General features: G+C 39.7%; 1 protein-coding gene across 1 annotated transcript; it reads left to right on the top strand.

Annotated features, from left to right (window-relative positions):
• The first annotated feature begins 2,631 nt into the window (after positions 1–2,631).
• Positions 2,632–18,012, top strand: LOC116060425. Its single transcript, XM_031313974.2, has 10 exons — positions 2,632–2,901; positions 5,354–5,407; positions 7,672–7,805; positions 9,580–9,745; positions 12,553–12,585; positions 13,444–13,523; positions 13,675–13,765; positions 15,410–15,517; positions 16,018–16,191; positions 17,034–18,012. The coding sequence occupies exons 1-10, from the start codon at positions 2,868–2,870 to the stop codon at positions 17,177–17,179; spliced, it is 1,020 nt and encodes a 339-aa protein (XP_031169834.1). The 5' UTR covers positions 2,632–2,867; the 3' UTR covers positions 17,180–18,012.
• The last annotated feature ends 1,916 nt before the right edge of the window (positions 18,013–19,928 follow it).

Raw genomic sequence — 19,928 nt, 5'->3', positions numbered from 1 at the left:
TCGCCACTGTTGCACTAAATGCATGCTCTTGGGGGAATTACTGGAATTGTTGGGTCTTTGTAAATTATAGAGCGTGGTCTAGACCTACTCTATCTGTAAAGTGTCTTGAGATAACTCTTGTTATGATTTGTTACTATGAATAAAATTCAATTGAATTAAAAACATTAACTTCCTGCCAGCCTTAAAGTCCCAGTTTCTCATTTTATCTTATGGTACACTGTGGCGTTGTTTGACGGCAGGGATTGGCCCGCTTCCCAGCATTACACGCCACTATCAGTTATCAGTTTCTCTTCGATGGCCGCTGACAAGAGTAGAAAACAGGCTCCGCCCTCCGACAGCCGCGATGGCTGCAGCTGATTGGACGAACGCTTCACGTGGGGGCTGTCTGCTCCCAGATTTGAAAACAGACCGACATGGCGGCTCGTTTGGAAACCTTCGCTTATTTTACGTACATAGATCACTGCAATGTGTTTCTGAAAACATTTTATGAGAGAAATAATCTTCAGTTAGGGTTAGTGTCTGATGGTGGTGAGTCGAGCTGGACGCCCCTGATTTGCATAAAGTAGCCTGGATTCAACTTTATGCAAATTGGTTGTATTTATTGACTTATTCTATGTTTGTCTGTATGTTTGCTTTAGTTTTGGATATACAGTATATTTTGTATATATTTGTGTGTTATATGTGTCCCTGTATTGCTTGTTTTGTTTTGTGGGAGGAGTTTGAACAATTATTTAAGGCTGCCTGTCTCTTTTGTACTTAAATTAGCTTTTTCTCCCTATGATATGGATCTTCTTTGTGTACACATACACTAAACTAGGCATAATAAATCCTGATACACAGTAAATACAGAATTATTGTGTTGTGTGTCTCTAACTACAATTCATATATTTTTTAGGAATTTATGAGCAAACGTGTTTGATCAATAAAGATGATAAAATCTCTGATATATTTCTGTAGTTCTGTTGGGTTTCGTGTTGCCGTTAGAGATCGTCTGACTCTGTGCTGCATGTTGACGCTTCAAACATGACAAAGTGCTCGGCAGGTTCTACTGCTGCGTTGCCGTGGAGAAGCAACGAAAACCGAGCTTGCATCCTGTCTGTATCTGGAGCTGACGCTGCGGTCGGTGACTCAGTTCCTGAATACTGACTGATACCGAGAGAGGGGGGGAGGGAGAGAGAGAGAGAGAGGAAGGGGGGGGGGGAGGGAGAGAGAGAGACAGAGAGAGAGAGAGACAGAGAGAGAGAGACAGACAGAGAGAGAGAGGGAGAGAGACAGAGAGAGAGGGAGAGAGACAGTGAGAGAGGGAGAGAGAGAGACAGAGAGAGACAGAGAGAGAGAGAGAGAAAGAGAGAGAGACAGAGAGAGACAGAGAGAGAGAGAGAGAAAGAGAGAGAGACAGAGAGAGAGAGAGAGAGAGAGGGGGAAAGACAGAGAGAGAGAGAGAGAGAGAGAGAGAGAGAGAGAGAGAGAGAGAGAGAGAGAGAAAGGGTGGGGCGAGATGTTGAGAAATGGAGGGAGGTTGGAGAGGAAAGGTTAGGGTAAAGAGAAAAAAAAGATTGTAGAAGACGGAAAGTACCAGAGACCAAAAACAAAAATACCAAGAAGAAAATAAAAAGGATAAAAGTATAAGATGCAAACTATAACATACATGGCCAAAAGTATGTGGACACCAAATATAACTGCCGAACTCTTTCCAAAAACCACGTGCAATAATCTGCTGCTTCAGCATCCTCCACTGTTCCAGATGTTTGGAACTCAGGCTGAAAGGATGTGATCCTATTCACAAATAAGAACATCTGTGAGAGGTCCAACACTGATGTTGGTTGGTTTGTAGGGCTGCTACTAACTATTATTTTCATTGTCGATTATGTTCTGGATGAATGGATTAGTCGTTTGGTCTCTAAAATGTCAGAAAATGGTGAAAAATGTGGATCAGTGTTTTCCCAACAAGCCCAAGATGACGTCATCAACATGTTGTTTTGTCCACAACTCAAAGATATTCAGTTTACTGTCACAGAGGAGAGAGGAAACTAGACAGTCACATTAAAGAGGCTGGAATCAAAGAATTTTGACATGAGAGAAGAAAAGAAACTACAACATGTTCACATTTAACAAGCTGACATTAGAGTTCTACTTTTTATTCATAAAATATGACTCAAACCAATTATCAAAATAGTTGGCGATTAATTTAATAGTTGACAACTAATTGATTAATGGATACATTGTTGCAGCCAAAGGGGTTGGATGGGGGGTTGAGTTCTGGGTTTTGTGCAAGTTCTTCAACACCAAAATGGGAAAAAAAACATTTCTTTATGGAGCTGCTTAGTGCACGGAGGGGGGGGGGAACTGTTGTGTCATCTAAGGAGGAAAGTTGAAAGAACAATGTATTATTTTATGATGTAGCATTAATGGGCTTCCACTAAACCACTGTTCTCTGTCAGCAAACTTTTTGGCCATGTAGTGTTAAAACAGACAAAAAGTTAGAGAGAGAGAGAGAGAGAGAGAATAAAGCAAAGAAGAAAGAGAGGCAAAGAGTGATTAGCAGGTGCGATGAGAGATGAAATAAGAGAGAGAGAGAGAAAGAGAGAGAGAGAGAGAGAGGGGGGAGAGATGGGGGAAGCGAAAGGTTGAGCGACAGAGAGGAAGAAAGAGAGAGAGAGAGCGAGCGCAGGACAAAAAGCTCATCAAGAAGTGAGAGTTAAAGAGGAGGAAGCGAGTTCGTGGAAAAAGGAACAAAATAAATTAAAATAAAAGGACATGCAAACGGCCTTGTCGATGACCTTCCATCATCTTTAAGAAACGTTTTGAGAGAGAGAGAGAGAGAGAGAGAGAGAGAGAGAGAGAGAGAGAAAAGCAAATTGGTCACAATGATGAAGTTGTGGAGTCGACTCTGCTTCCTCGGTGAGTTCCACCTCAGATTTCAAACTTTTTTGTTTACTCATGTTGCTCTCCAGAGTGAAAATACAACTTAGATTATATTAGTAAAAAGAAAAAAAAAGCACCAAAGGACCGCTAAGTTTGTTGGTGAATTTGTAAGCATCTGCACTCGCTCACAGTTCAAAACTTTTGAATAACTGAGTTCAGATTGTTTTCCCAGCCGTTGAATCAGACGCTGCAGAAAGCCTCGTGGCTTCACTCCTGATCGTGATGATGAAATCTCTGATTCAGCAGCCTATCATTGCCTTTCATTTCACTTAAAAAAACCACTTCCAAGGCCTTGATTTAGAGTTAAATCTACACTTGGATCTCTTTGAAAAGTCTTCAAAGTTAATTCAAGGACTCGGAGGGGACTGCCATATGCAGGAAGTAACATTCAGCACACAAGTGCGGCAATATGAGTGATAACTTAGAGACAAAAGGCCCTATCTTGCTCCCGGCGCAGCGCAGCGCAAAGCCCGACGCAAGAGTCTAGTCTAGTTTAAGACCGATGCAGTTGTCAGTTTCTCGTCCAGCGCCCGCGTCGTTTAAGTAGCAAATGCACCTGTGCCTATCTGTGCACCCATGGGCGTGCTGGTCTTACAGGGAGGTGTGTTCAGGTGCATTCTGGGTGTATTGCTATCTTGAGGCAACAGGAAGTGATCACGCCATTGACCAACAAAAACCTGGTCTAAAGTCAATAACGCAGCATTTCATTGTTATTTTAACAGCAAATTAGTAAAATGCATCTATAGGCTTATGCACAGCGCGCACACTATGCTTGTCACACACACAGGGACACACAGCAGCACACACACATGCAGAAGATTACAAATAAAGATATTACGGTGCAAATCCTCCATCATAACAGCAATGCTCCAAGGTCCAAACGCGCCTGGCTTTTAAAGGGAATGGGAGATGATCTCTGATTGGTTTATTGCATGTTACGCCCAAAACACACCTATGAATTAATGAAGACACTAAGTACAACATTTTTGAACCATGCGCCCGGTGCACTGACCCTTTTTTTAAAAGTGGATTTGGACACGCCCTAAACACACCTACGCCAGGCGCTTCACGCTGTGCGCTTAGATCGTTAAAATAGGGCCCTAAAAGTAAATTATCAGGAAATTAGAAAGAAAATAGAAATGTCCACGTTATTTATTTTTTTACACACCAAGGCTCATTTTTCCTGACTTTTCTACCTAACCTAAATGTACAGTATGATGCAGGTGTTGCCAAATTTATTGATTTTCTCTATTCGATATGAAACTAAAAACATGCCCTAATATATGTTTCTTCATACCGCAAATTATAGAGGCATCAAGCAATCATTTCATCCATTAACTTCTCAATGAGTCTGATATGTTGAGTCACAGATAATATGAGACGGTGTGTAAATAGGAAGCAAACATGGGGGGTAAAACTTTCCTGTATTACATATTGAAATATAAAATGAATCAGATGATGTCAACGGATGATTAAGCTCCAGTTTCCAGATCCCTAAGCAACTGACAGAACAAAGGGCAAAGGTCGGAAGCAACAGTCGGTGGAAACAAATGTGCAAATAGAAGATTTTGTAGAAATATAAGATCTGCCCTTTCTCCTTATCTGCCTACATTTTCACACCAGCGGCTTTCTCACACGTTTAAAAAACTTGTTGCAGCAGATATGTGAAGTGAAACTGCAACCTTAGCAACACACAAGTTTACCTTTAACTGAGTGTTGTGTTAATTTAGGTTCCGTTTTACTGGTTGATACCATAGACTGTTAATATTAATGGACAAAGCATCCGGTTCGGTGAAGTGCTGCAAATGCGTAAGTGCCTTAAACCTGCATTCTATCTGAATTCCAGCAGGGGGAGACACGTGTGGTTGCAAAAAGGAGGTCCGTTTCTGTAGAAGACTATGAGAAGGTGACCCACTTCTCACTTGATTTATTACCTCAGTAAACATTTTCATAATGAGTTTATAGTCTCAATCGCTTGTTTTAAGTCTTCTGCAACGCAGAATGATGTTCATTTTTTTAATTATGGTCTCATTGATTTGAAAATCGTCGATAAAGCAGGGGGTGTTTTAGGGCGTGGCTATGATGTGATTGCCAATGAAAGTGTGTAACGTAACGTAGAGTGTAAGCAGCTCCTCCCTCACTCCTCCCTCTCGTCTAAAATCGTCACATCCGCAACCAGGATGGCTACGCCCGCAACGCCAAACTCGGCGACGGATAGCAGATCTCCACAAACCAATGGGTGACGTCACACTTGCTCTGTCCATTAATATTTATAGTCTATGGTTGATACACACGTTACTTTAGCTTTAGCATTAGCCAGAATCTGAGTATTTAATGTACACTCAGTTGTGTCCGGTACAAAGTACAACATCATGTCCAATGTCCTGCTGTTGTTTTAATGTTTCATGATTCTATCTTTCTGTCTCAGTTTTAGCAATTTCTTCAATATCCAAAGGACAAAATGGAACTACAGTTCCTCCAGGTAAGGAAGGAAGCTACAGGTACAACAGACTTGACTAACAGTTACCTGTCCTGTCATTTATCTTCTTGTCCCGTCTTGTCCTCTTCAGCGTCCTGTCCTGTACTCTGCTGTAGTAAACTGTCCAGTGGTGGAAGAAATATTCAGATCCTTTACTTCAGTAAAAGTTACAAGTAAAAGTCCTGCATCAAAAATGTTACTTCAGCAAAAAGTCTGCAAGTATCATAAGGAAAATGTACTTTAAGTATTAAAAGTAAATAAAAATCCTCCCATTTTAGAAAGTGTAAAGGATCCAAACAGTTGTGTGTTTAACGGTCTAATCATCTCAGCTGGACTTGTAGGCCGTTATATTGTTGGCTAGTTTAATTTATAATAAAACATCAGATTTTATAAACTACATGTGTTCTGTGAGCAGTAATCTTAACGTGTAAAGTAACTAGTAACTAAAGCTGTAACTGATGAACGTAGTGGAGTAAAAAGTACAATATTTCTTTCTGAAATGTAGCGGAGTAGAAGTAGAAAGTGACATGAAAAGAAAAGACTCAAGTAAAGTACCTCAACATTTGTACTTAAGTACAGTACTTGAGTAAATGTACTTAGTTACATTCCACCACTGAAACTGTCCAGTCCCCCCCACTGTTTTGTACTGTCTGGTACTCTCTTGTCCTATCCTGAACTGTACCGTCCAGTCCCGTATGGTAATGTATGGTCTTTTCTAGGGCTGCCCCCGTCGGAGTTGGTTAGTCGACTAATTGATTAATTTGGTCTTAGTCAAAACGGATGGTGGCTGGCGTCCGTCTCCCTTAGAGACAGGGTGAGATGCTCAGTCATCCGTAAGGAACTCGGTGTAGAGCCGCTGCTCCTTTGCGTTGAAAGGTATGTCCGGCTGGTAGAAGGCCTCGGGCAGACGTAATGGAAGATATTTTCGGCAGGGGGTGCTGGGGTCCACATAGAGTCTAAAGATATTATGTTACACAGGCTCTGTATTCTGCAGACCACTCTACCTCTGTCTCCTTTTAAAAACTCGCTCGCCCCTCCCCTCCATGAAGTATGCTGGATGAGGTGTCAGTTGGAGAAATCTCACTAGTTCTTGGGTGTTTGGGGTTGGGCGATTGAAAAAAATCCAAAATTCTCTTTTGAGACATTTCTAAGTAGCGCTGATAGATATAGTAGAAACTCATTCGTTGTTGTGTGTGGCTGCGAGTGTGCGTGCATGCTATGTGTAGGCTGAATCGAATTAAGACAAATCTGATTGGCCAATATACACTGAAGATAAATTAAATAATTTTAAAATTACTAAAATGATCCCTCTCTTCATCCCACACCCCAAACACGACATACAAAATGTCGTGGAACAGAAACAACAACCAGAGATATTTATAAGATATCATTTTATTGTCATTGCAGTTTTAAAGCTTTGCCACCCACTTCCCATGCCTATGGCCTCGGGGAAGACCCAGGTCTAGTTTGAGGGACTATATCTCCACCCTGTCCTGGGAACGCCTCGCTAATGTGGTGAACACCAGATTAAAAGTTCTGCTTTTGCATGAATCTGAGAGAATCTGAGAAACTCCGTTTTACAGATCTGTTGCTTAAATCAAAATGTGAGTTAGTCGACTAAGAAGTTCTTCAGTTGAGGAGAGCCGTAGTCTTTTCAATGTCCTGGTTACTGTTCTGCATTGAACTGAACTACCTGTATAATGCATATAGTCATGTCCGATAGTGGCTAAATGTGTCTTGTGCTACACCTACACTAGTACGTTTTAATTTAGCGAAGCTTTGAGACAAAGCGTTACTCTGGCATTACTCAATCATGGATGTAGAAGTTGAAAATACTTTGGAGAAAGAACAACAATGATAAAAAGTAAGAGCAAGGATTTATTATCTTGGAGCGACAACGAGGTGGAACTGTTACTGAGAGGTATGTAAGCCTACTAGGGCTGCACAATTAATCGCAATTGTATCTAAATCGCAATATGGACTAGCAATATCCAAATCGCAGAAAAGTGTGGATCTGAGGCAAAAGATATTCGTTTTTAAACCAAAATGTAGTATGTAGGTGTAGCCCTAATGTGTTTTTACATGTACTATCTGTCGGTGCTGCAGTCCTTGAAGTCATCTTCTGCATCTATTCTTCAGTATTATCGGTCATGGTGGCAGAGCCCACATCCTGCTTCTGTCCTGTATCGGTGTTTATGGGGGAGGGGAGGGGAGATGGTGTGAGGCCTTCTGACTGATTCTGTGTGTCTCCTTCACGTCTGACACAGATCCCCCTGCAGCCTCTACTCCACCCCCGGCGGATGAGACTCTAAATGAGACTGCTCACGCCTTGCCGCCCACCGCTTCTCCTCAGAGCAACACATCAGCGAATGCAACAGATCTGCCTTCAACAGACTTCATGGTAACAGCCCTAGCCACCCTGAGACAGTTATCCTGCAGTTTAAACTCTCTGATTGATGTTCCTAATTCTCAAAGTGAAACAAAACCACTTCCAGCTTGGAAAATAATGATTATGAATGAAAAAATAACTGGTACCTGAAGTTATTCTCTCACATTAAAAGTAGCCTTTGTTTCATGTTAAAAAAATGGTTCGACATTGTTTTGTGAAATATGCGTTTCTCTTTCTTTTCTCTGACAAAAAAATAATACGTGAATAAATAAAAGGTTGCCAGTTGTTCTCAGGTAAGTTTGGACAGTTTATTATCGTGTGATACCGAAAGGAAACTTTTCTAGAAGATGGAAAGTTTAACAAAAAATCTGGCTCACTCGCCAGATGTCTGGCAAATATCCTGGAAATGTACTTGCATTGATCCAGACTAGATCTACAGCAATGCATCATATTTTATAAGATCATCATAGGTTTGTAGCATCACTGTCCCGTGTGAACCACGTATCTCTAAAAAGTTTAAAAAATTTTCATGGTGTAAGAAAAACGGCCCCGATTCCAGCTTTGTGACGATGCATTTTTTTCCAGCTGATCCAAGAGGCTTTTTAAAGACTTTACTTAGCTTAAAGGAACACGCCGACTTATTGGGACTTTGTCTTATTCCCCGTATCCCCCAGAGTTAGATAAGTCCGTACATACCCTTCTCGTCTCCGTGTGTGTCGTAACTCTGTCTGATGCATCCACCGCTAGCCTAGCTTAGCACAGATCCTGGAGGTAACCGGCTCCATCTAGCCTACTGCTCCCAATAAGTGACAAAATAACGCCAACATGTTCCTATTTACATGATGTGATTTGTAGAGTCACAGCATGTACAAATAACAAGGTCACATGAGACACAGCCGTCTTCTAACCGTATACAAACTGGGAACTATATTCTCAGAAGGCGAAGCACTGCTACTTGGGTGGAGTGATTAGCGCAACACCTGAAAAACACCGTTGTTACTCTCTGCTCCTCACCACGGCGCTTCTCAGGTGCTGCGAGCAAATCACTCCGCCCAAGTAGCAGAATTAGTGAATAAGCTAAAGTCCCAATGAGTCGGTGTGTTCCTTTAAGAAAGAGGAGAGTTTACTCAACACATAAATGAAGACTTCATCCTTCAGTTTATCACACACATTCAACATCAACACATCTGGAGATACGAGCTTTTCACTGGACAGGAAGGGGAGGAAAAACTGTCATCTGAGAAGGAACTAAAGCTGTCAAGACAAATGTAGTGGAGTAAGAAGTACAAGATTTACCTCTGAGATGTAGAGGAGTACAAGTAGAAAGTAGCATATTCAAATAAAAAACAATAGTACCTCTAATTTGTATTTAAGTACTTGGGGGTACATATACTTAGTTACATTCCTCCACTACTGATAGAGTAGATGTTTGTCTTCAATCCAGTCAGTTATGTAAAGCTAGGGCTGTGCAATTAATCCACTTCTGATCGCAATTTTGTCTCCTAACGATAACAAAACAATTGATGGAAATGTAATGTAAAAATTTTTTTTTTTTTTTTTTTTTTTTTTTTTAGAGGTGTTTTCACTGTTCATTTGTTTAACTTATTTTGTGTTTTTTAAATTCAATAAATGCAAAATCTTTCCAAAAGTCAATAAAAGTCAATGTTGTTAAATAATCCTAATTTCAATATTGACCAAAATAACTGTGATTTAGATTTTATTCCATAATCTAGCAGCCCTATGTGAAGCTTTAATACAAACTGTCTCCCACTGACTGCTGTTACAGAATCAAACGGTAGAACCTCACAGTTCAGACGACTTGAACACAACAACAAAGGAAGCTAAGGCCAGCGCAACGTCGCAGACAGCCACCATGGTCAGAGCGTCTGAGAGCGGGAAGGATAGTGTGACAACGGTTGTCACAGCGACGGGCAGTACCTCACTTAAACCAGGTAGCTTACAGACGACATGTTAGCGAGTCGTGTGTGACAAAGTCTGTCTTCCTGTGTGTTAAACCACAACCTTCACATGCTCATATTCTCTAACTGCCACTCAAACACACACTCTAACACACACACTCTAACACACAATAACACACGCAAACACACACTCAAACACACACACTCTAACACACACTAACACACACAAACACACACCCAAACACACACTCTAACACACTCAAACACACACACTCTAACACACACTAACACACTCAAACACACACTCAAACACACACACTCTAACACACACTAACATACTCAAACACACACCCAAACACACACTCTAACACACTCAAACACACACTAACACACTCTAACACACACTCTAACACACTCAAACACACACTCTAACACACTCAAACACACACTAACACACTCAAACACACACACTAACACACTCAAACACACTCAAACACACACTAACACACTCTAACACACTCAAACACACACTAACACACTCACATACACACTCAAACACACACTAACACACTCTAACACACTCAAACACACACTAACACACTCACGTACACACTCAAACACACACTAACACACTCAAACACACTCAAACACACTCTAACACACTCAAACACACACTAACACACTCAAACACATACTCTAACACACTCAAACACACACTAACACACTCAAACACACACAAACACACACTCTAACACACTCAAACAGTCAAACACTCAAACACACACTAACACACTCAAACACATACTCTAACACACTCAAACACTCAAACACACACTAACACACTCAAACACACTAAAACACACACTAACACACTCTAACACACTCAAACACACACTCTAACACACTCAAATACACACTCTGACACACACTCTAACACACAATAACACACTCAAACACACACTCAAACACACACACTCTAACACACTCTAACACACTCAAACACACACTAACACACACTCTAACACACTCAAACACACTCAAACACACTCAAACACACTCTAACACACTCTAACACACTCAAACACACACTAACACACACTAACACACTCACATACACACTCAAACACACACTAACACACACAAACACACTCAAACACACTCTAACACACACTCTAACACACTCAAACACACACTCTAACACACTCAAACACACACTAACACACTCAAACACACTCAAACACACACACACACACACACACACACACACACACACACACACACACACACACACACACACACACACACACACACACACACACACACACACACACACACACACACACACACACACTAACACACACACTAACACACACAAACTCACTCTAACACACACACACTAACACACACTCTAACACACACTAACACACACAAGCTCACTCTAACACACACACTAACACACACACTAACACACACACTAACACACACTAACACACACGCAAACACACAAACACACACTTGAAGCAAAAACACCAAACATTTGCTGGTTGCAGCTTCTAAAATGAAAGGATGTGATGCTTTTATTTGTCACATATGATAGTAGGGCTGCAACTAACCATTATGTTTGGTCTAGAAAATGTGTTATATACCAATTGTTTTCTTAAATTATCGTTTAGTCTATAAAATGTCCCAGTTTCGGTAAGTAAAGGGTGCTGCCTTTAAACACCTTGTTTTGTAAGTCCAAAACCCAAAGATATATCATATAAAACAGAAAGGAGCCGGTCATCTCATTATTTGAGAGGCAGAATAAAACATTTTCTGCCATTTTTGCATGAAAAATGACTTTCATGCAAAAATGGCTTTATAGAAATTATCACATTTTTCTGTCAATGAACTAATCGATTAGTCGATTAATCTATAGATTATATATACCTACAGTATATAAAAGTAAACTGAATATATTTTGGTTCTGGACTGTTTGTCACATTAAAACAAGCAATTTGAAGATATCACGTTGGGAAAATGGAAACTTATAACAGGCATTTATGTTTATGTTTTTGGACATTTTAGAGCCAAACAAATAATAGATTAAAGGTCCTATGACATTCTGCTTTTTGGATGCTTTTATATAGACCTTAGTGGTCCCCTAATACTGTATCTGAAGTCTCTTTATATAGACCTTAGTGGTCCCTGAATACTGTATCTGAAGTCTCTTTATATAGACCTTAGTGGTCCCCTAATACTGTATCTGAAGTCTCTTTATATAGACCTTAGTGGTCCCCTAATACTGTATCTGAAGTCTCTTTATATAGACCTTAGTGGTCCCCTAATACTGTATCTGAAGTCTCTTTATATAGACCTTAGTGGTCCCCTAATACTGTATCTGAAGTCTCTTTCCCGAAATTCAGCCTTGGTGCAGAATTACAGCCACTAGAGCCAGTCCCACAATGAGCTTTCCTTAGGATGTGCCATTTCTGTGTCTGTAGCTTTAAATGCTATTGAGGAGGAGAGGGGGGGGGGGGCAAGGTGGAGGGTGGGGGGTGTGGCCTTGACCAACTGCCACTTTGCTCATTTGAAAGCTATGATGTCTCTCTCTCTCATGGGTGGGCCAAATTCTCTGGGCGGGCTAAGCAGAGAAAGGGGAGGTAACCTTTCCCCTTATGACCTCAAAGGAGGAGATTCCAGATTGTTCATGCCATGGGACCTTTAATTGAGAAAACAACTCTGTAAATGTATTTTGCTTCTGTTCTCCACTAGAGGGCTTGAACTGACAGTGTAATTGTTTGATTTGAGTCACTAAGCCTCAGCGTGCCGAACAGTAACCAGCTGTCTGTCTCTTTTAGTGATAATTGAAGGCACGGGTAGTTCGTCCGCAGGTAAGGATGTTGTACTTTTATGTATAAACCACCATATTCTACTCTATCTTCATTCTGAGGAAACATCTTCTTTAATGAATAAAAATGTGCTTCTATAAGGAGTCCCAAATAAATAAAACATGATTTTATGACATTATGTTTTGTAACATTTTTACAGTAATATTAAACACTTTGGGGTTCAATACGTCCTTAGTAATCAAATGTATCTATCAATTGATTCTTGCTTTTATCAAATATTTTCTCATTTTCTACTTGATAATGCATTAACCCCCGTGTTGTCCTCGGGTCAAATTTGATCCATTTTAAAAAAGTCTCCATATCACAAATTTGGGTTTTCTTTCAACCAAATTGTCAAAAAATAAATAACGTGGATGGTTCCATACAACGCTCTTCACCGGTAAAATAAATGATCAGTTCACTACTTTCATTGAATTTGGGTGTTTTATTCAATTATATAGCATCTGAAAAAGAACTGATACAAGAACGTTAAAAAAAGTGACCAAAATATTGGAAAAAGCTTTAAAAATGTGGGGAGAAAACAAAAGAAGCGCAGAAAAAAAATCTACGAAAAACATCGAAAAAAGTGACCAAAATGTCTGTAAAGCTTCCAAAACATTGGAAAAATTGACAAAAATGTAAAAAAAAAAAAAGTGACAAACATTGGGAAAAGCAACAAAAGTGTCAAAAAAGACGACCAAAACGTTGGGGAAAAGATTTTTATTTCAGATTTTGACCCAGAAAAAACAAAAGTTGCATGGTTGAAGGGACAAGTGGCACAAATAAGTAAGTATAGTAATAAGTATAAGTGCTAGCTAATGCTAATAAAACTGAGTTGCACATGTCTCCCCATGTCTCTAGGTTATGTGATCCTCATATTGATCTTCGTGATCATCATTATTCTGTGTGTCATCCTCTACTTTCTCAGGAGAGCCTCCAGGGTAAGACAACAACATTATCAGCGACGTTTCCCTTCTGAAACATATTTTACACTCACTGTATCATGTCACAGTTGAGACAGTTAGCTGATGCTCTTACGGTGCTTTTTTTTTGTTATTGCTGACTTGCTTATTTGATTGTTTGTTTGTCCAGTCGTACTCGTTTGACCTCCATCGTCCGGTTCCCGCCAACCATCACAACGAACCCACCGGCAACTTTGAACCAGTCTACCTGGACGACCTGGGTACGTGTGTTTGGTTTCATTTAAATTACTGTAACAAGATTAGCCGTTTTTTTTTTTAACACATGAACTCCGGTATATGTCCGACAAAATCCGCTCCTGACACCGTCCGAAGTTTCTTTAACTTTTTCTCAAATGTAATAAGAGATTGTCTGTCTCAGACTTACTGGAAGGAGTTGTTCCGATACCGATACCAGTATTGGAGATGCCTTCAATACTGCCTAAAATGCTGGTATCGGTGAGTATGTGAGTTTATGCACCGATCCCACATAATTTAGCCCCGAAAAAACCCTACTGTAAAGTAGTTTATTCATATTCTTTTTCCATCCTTTTCCCGTCAAACTAGATAATAAGAGAAAGTTCTTTGGCATTCATTCTCTGTAACTTCAGCAAGGCCATACAAACGAAGACTCGGAATAGGCTGATACACAACTTCATGCAGGAGGCATGACAAGACACCACGTCATAGAGTCGCTTCGAAATTTGGTTATAAACAACAGAGTCTTTTGTGGTTTCTTGAATCTGTCTGATGATTTCATCGACGGCCAATACCGACAGAAGTGCCGAATCTCATTAGTCATGTTTCCATCTAATTGTCAAGCGAAGTTTATGCAAACTTTTAAAATGTCGCAAAAAAGAAAAAAGGAGAAAATGTGAATTAGAAGCTTTTCCGTCAACTGGTTTAGAGCGAATAAACTAGACTACGCAAAGCATAGTTTAGTCACACGTTGACGTTACGCATGGTTGTAGATTACAAACCGGCTTGCTAAATCAAAGAGTTTAGAAGCTAAGTTCTTTGGCTAAATGGAGAGAGGTAGCATTGTACAAGTTGGCCACCTGTGCAGAATACAGGGTAGTGGCAGAGACATTTGGTGTCAGCGAGACAACCGTTCACCGCTGTGTATACGCGGTGTGCACGGCAGTACGATTCAAGCTGTTGAACCAATTCGTCAATTTACCCAACGTGGCTGAGGCACAGGCTATAGCGCACCGCAACTCCACTACAAGTGTACGGCGCACTGGATGGGACCCGTATCCCGATCTTTCCCCCATCCGATGGATACCAAGACTATAGTCATGCGAGTTACATGTTCACTACGTTACAATTTATTCGGTAAAGATGTTTCCATCTCCCATTTTGTGCATTAACTATTTTTCGAAAAAAGGCAAAAACCACCTCAAGCGAGGGTAAAAACCTTTTGCGAATTTGAGGAAGTTTTTTTTTTTGCCGTTTCCATCAACAACATGTTCTAATGCAATACGTCAAAATGCGGGTAAAAATACGTCGATGGAAACACGACTGTTGTCTCTCCAGTTGCACAATTCTGCTGCTGTCTTTGTGTAAATCACCCTTCTTGCTTAACCTCAGAAGTTTGTTTTCTTTGGGTTTGTGTGAGCTGATAGAAATGTGAACAACATGCCCACTCGCTTGCTGTGAATTCTCACACTCTGTGGGACATTACACAGACTTTGCACTCGGGAGCTGGCAGGGTAAAGACCGTTTGATGTCCGATCTGACTGATTCAGACATTTCCGTTCTCACATACAGCTACGCCAAGTAATGTCTGGATAATTTCCGGTTTTAAGGGGCTATGTGAGCATATCCTGATGTGTGTGCTTTGGTTGTTTGTTTGTGTTGTGTTTCAGATCGACCAGCTCCTAAAGATGAAGTGACCACCGACGCCCCTTCACCTCCTCCAGTATCCAATGGCACAACTCTACAGTCGGAGGATCTGATCTCCAATGGAGAGAGCGGTACAGAAAAATGTTTTTGATACTTTTGGTGTCCAATATTTAACACTGTAAAGTCATTACTACTATAATCCTTTAGGTAGCTTTGAACTAAGCCACACATGTACATAAATTGTGTCAGTTGTATCAAGCTAAACACAGGGGTTACTACAAGTTCCAGACTACTATGTATTTCCCGAATTAGCATTAGCAATGCCAGGCTACTTGGTATTGTAAGAGCCAAGATGACAAAAGGGCAGATAGAAAATTAAAGACGACAAAGTTGTGGGAAAGCAGAAGACGGATGCATGTTGTCTTGACTGCCTCAGAGAAAAAGAATCACTTTAACATGCATTTAAGTTATTTCCTGTGAAAATAACCTGAATGCTACATTACCCAGCATACACTGAACAATTCACATCTTCATGTTTATCAAGTCTAAATTTTTACACTAACTCTTGTGCACTTGAAAACATCCTCGTCTTACCTTTTCTTCTCTCTTACTGCTTGGCCTGTAACTCCAGCTCCACAGAACCAGCCAGATGCAAACGGTCTGGAGATTTCATCCCCCAGTAGTAACACCAGTCCCTCACTGGGCCACGACGCAGCTGACAAGACATCCAGCCCATTCAGCAGCACCAACATGTTCTTCGATGCTATCGGGGAGGAGCAGCAGAACGAAAACAACAACAACCCATGTAAGATACTTTATATGTATACAAACACAAAATACAAACACAAAAATCAGCATGATAGTATTTTTTCTGATAAGTAAACTGAACTTAATGTGTGTAATTAGTAAAGAGTAGTAGAAAAGAGCCTGGCAGTCATGGAAAAACAGAAATGTGTGCACATATTTATCATTCATGCTCTCAAATAACGTATATTTTTCATGTATTACGTAGCCTAGCCTAAGATATTGCTGAAACAACACCCAATGTAACATTAAAATTGTTTAAAATGTTTTAAAAGGGATAAAGGATACATAATAAATGTGACAGCATTAGGATATAAATAAGAAGAAATTAATTCAGCATTTGTAGATGCATAAATACAAAAACACAGCTGCTAGCCTGATGGCTAACGATTGGGCTAACACTCACCTTCCTAAATTTCAGTTGCTTAGTAAATCAGGTACTGTAAAAACTAGAAACGATTTCATGCTTCTTGCTTTCAGCGCGGCCGGCGCGGTGCGGACGGCGATATGACGCAAGCGTGGCCTGGCCCACTGTGGGAAATGCTAAACTCCACCAAAAGCAGATTTAAAAAAAAAACTTAAAACATATTAAAAACTCACATTTTGTGTCGTAAGCTAGGAGTTGTTAGGTGCCACCTTTTCAGGAAGCTAACGTTAAGATAGCTGTTTCTAACCTGCATCTAGCTTTGGTGCTAAGACACGGTAAAGTAGTCAATTAGCTAATCAATCTCAGCTCTGTTAACTCCGAGGAAAGAGAGGTAAAGGGTGTATCACTTGATATTTATGGATGAATATTTTACGAAGCTGTGTTAGTTACACTTGTGTCCTTCTCTTTTTCCATAGCGATTTCTTCCAGTGAGCCGTTTGTTGAAATAAACCTTGACGAGCCGGTGTGGTGCGATCAGCTCCTTACCTCCTCTGAAGCTCCTTCTTCTGTCCTCCCCTTCTCTCCTTTCTCCTGCTCCTCTTCCTCCATTTCTTCTTCTTAGCACCTTCACCAGTGACCCCAAGTTCAACATGGAAAGAAAAACAACAAAAATGTATGAGTATTTTTATTTCCAGCATGCTAAAAACTAGCTGTCAACATAAAGCATACTGTTGTATGTTTAGATGTATTTAGCAAATTCAGCAATCTGATAAGTTCGTGTTTTGCCTAATAAAGGTTACCTTGGCACCATATCCTTCTTGTCTTAAGCACAGTCAAACAACAGTGAGGTCAGTTAACCCAAACTAACCGTTAGCTTAACTGTTAGCTAGCTATAGCTAGCTGGGCAACTCAGCATTTTGTGCTGTAGCCTTTAGTATATATGTCTATGGTAGCAACCCTTTGTTTTATCGCATTTGAAAATGAATGAAGAGTAGGCTTACTTTAATGGAGTGCTTGTCACACTTTAGCACTGTTTCTCAAACTACAACAAAACGTTGTTAGCAAGCTATTAAAAGCTAGTATTTCTCCTGTAATTCTGTTGTGCAATCCTAGCAACAAAATAATGTTTTACCTGCACAGTTAACGGTAAATATGTTTTCTATATGATACAAAATAGTTGTAAAACACATTGATATACACTTTTAATCAGCATTTTGTAAGGGTTATAAATGTCTGTGTATATTAATAGAAGTTAAAATGCTTTCTGTTTTCCTTCACATTTTTTTAGTAAATAGTTTTTTTGTATAAAAAACAATGCAAGAGAAATACATAAAACAATAGACTGTACTGCTGTCATTTTGTTTTATTTAGGATAGTTAATGTTTTGAACCAAACTGACACACACATGTATAACTTATTGTTTTATAGGGAAATGGATACTTCCTTTTTGTCATTACGCCTAAATTTCCAGCTATAATTTTGACTTTTTTTCCAGCAATTTAGCCAGTTAACTAATCTTTATTTGTATATTTTCTTTAGCTTTTTAATAAAACAGTTGTGTCATAGCGGTTGAATCTGTTGTTTAAAATCTTGATTAAACTTTTAAAATTAGTTTTTTTTTTGTCCTGTTAACAGTTTTGTTATTGCTTTCAGATGTTTTATTATTCTTGGTAAGCATTAGGTTAGTTGTTCACAACAATTTTTCAGTTATTTAGAATTTCTGCACAGCCCTTTTGTTTTAAAAAACAATACAAAATAGGCTCATTATGTGTAGCATTGTTGTTATTGTAAAATAAATCTAGGAGGTAGAGCAAGCAAACACTCCCATTTTCTGTTCTGTCTTGCTACCTGGTGGAGTTCATTCTGGTTAAAGCAAAAAAAGAGTGATGCACCTTCATAACAACTCACCTTTCGTACATTTAGAAAATCTCCCAGTGTCACAGTTGAGTGGAGCAGATGAACCCAAACCTACTGTGTTTTACAGTCTATGAGCCAAACGCAGGAGGCAACAGCAACTTAATTCTTTATTACATATTTTGTGTAAGCAAGAAAAGAACTGGTCACAACTTAACTAAACCAAGGATCGAACAATACAAATAAATAAATACAAACTATTTAACGAGAGGATAAAGTGCAGCTGGAGAGATAGGCGGAGAAACTCAGGTGAGGGGAATGAGGTAATAAGTGTGGTAGTATAAAGACAGCAAGTAAAACAAGACATGAAACCGACACAAGCTAAACCCCATAAAACTGAGAACACTAATCAAGTAACACAGGATTAACTATACAATGTATAGAAATGTAAAGCAGAATAATCTTTTGTTGGCATGACACTTTTTCAATATAGCATACTTAGATACAATTTTATGTAAATGGAAATTTAAAAGTGATACTTTCTCAATACATCCATTCAAACTACAATAATAATTTTTGAAAATGTATAAAGAAAAAAACTTCTTTTTATAGTAGGTTACATTGCTGGCTTCTCTTCATAACATAAACATAATTCCTTCAATTTAAAAAAATCCTTCAAAAAAGGTGGGGGGTGTAATTATCCTTTACACTGGGAAAGGCCCTATTGCAGAGGTTGGGTAAGGTTACGTACCAGGACGGAATATATTATTATATATTCGTTATCTGGTATAACAATACTGCATTATAAACTGTATGAAATTAAAATCATGAGGTCTACATGAGCGGTCTACACATGATCCGCGGCAAAATTGCGAGGTAGGGCGCAGAGCACAGAGGCAAAGTGCAGCGCAAGAATGTTACAGAATTGGTTGTGTCTTGAAAGCAGGGGCGAGTCGAGGATGGCACAGGGGGGGACTAATAATTACTCAGTGGGGGCCCAGAGGGGGGGCGGGGGCATAGATAATCTGCTTAGAAATATAGGAAATATTGGATAGGCTGGAACAACACAATGCAATTCTGCTAAATAAAACATCACATTCATTATTAGTTTGACTTGTTATCATTTTAAACAAATTCAATATCCAAATACAATACACATTTTCTATAGGCTCACGCTTTGGCTACATTGATCGGGTAATGTATGCGACCGTTCGTGGAGCGTATGTGCCATGTAATGTATCTTTTAACTGGCTACACGGGGTAGGATTGTGTGAGTCACAGGCGAGACAGAGAGCTTTTGCTTTGGGATTGTTGTTGTTTCTTCAGTTTTTTGGAGCTGGCACAGTGCAGTAAAAACGTCAATCTACTGTCAGCTGTTATCAGAGGGTGCAGGTGAGGGAAACAAGAAATAAAAACAGAAACTTTCAAAATGAAACTGCCAATACGCTCATTCACAGTCATTAAGGTGTTTCCTGTATATCAGTAGTTTAATTTAAAAGAAATATAGACACTTTATG

The sequence above is a fragment of the Sander lucioperca genome, chromosome 17 (assembly GCF_008315115.2).
Source record: "Sander lucioperca isolate FBNREF2018 chromosome 17, SLUC_FBN_1.2, whole genome shotgun sequence".
Lineage (NCBI taxonomy): Eukaryota > Metazoa > Chordata > Actinopteri > Perciformes > Percidae > Sander > Sander lucioperca.
This window is presented reverse-complemented; position numbering and strand designations above follow the sequence as displayed.

Bases quoted from the DNA above. Each gene is read 5' to 3' on its own strand.
- LOC116060425 (XM_031313974.2), top strand. From the start codon at position 2,868: ATGATGAAGTTGTGGAGTCGACTCTGCTTCCTCG. The intron at 2,902-5,353 runs GTGAGTTCCACC...TTTCTGTCTCAG, and splicing joins GAGTCGACTCTGCTTCCTCG to TTTTAGCAATTTCTTCAATA. The intron at 5,408-7,671 runs GTAAGGAAGGAA...CGTCTGACACAG, and splicing joins TGGAACTACAGTTCCTCCAG to ATCCCCCTGCAGCCTCTACT.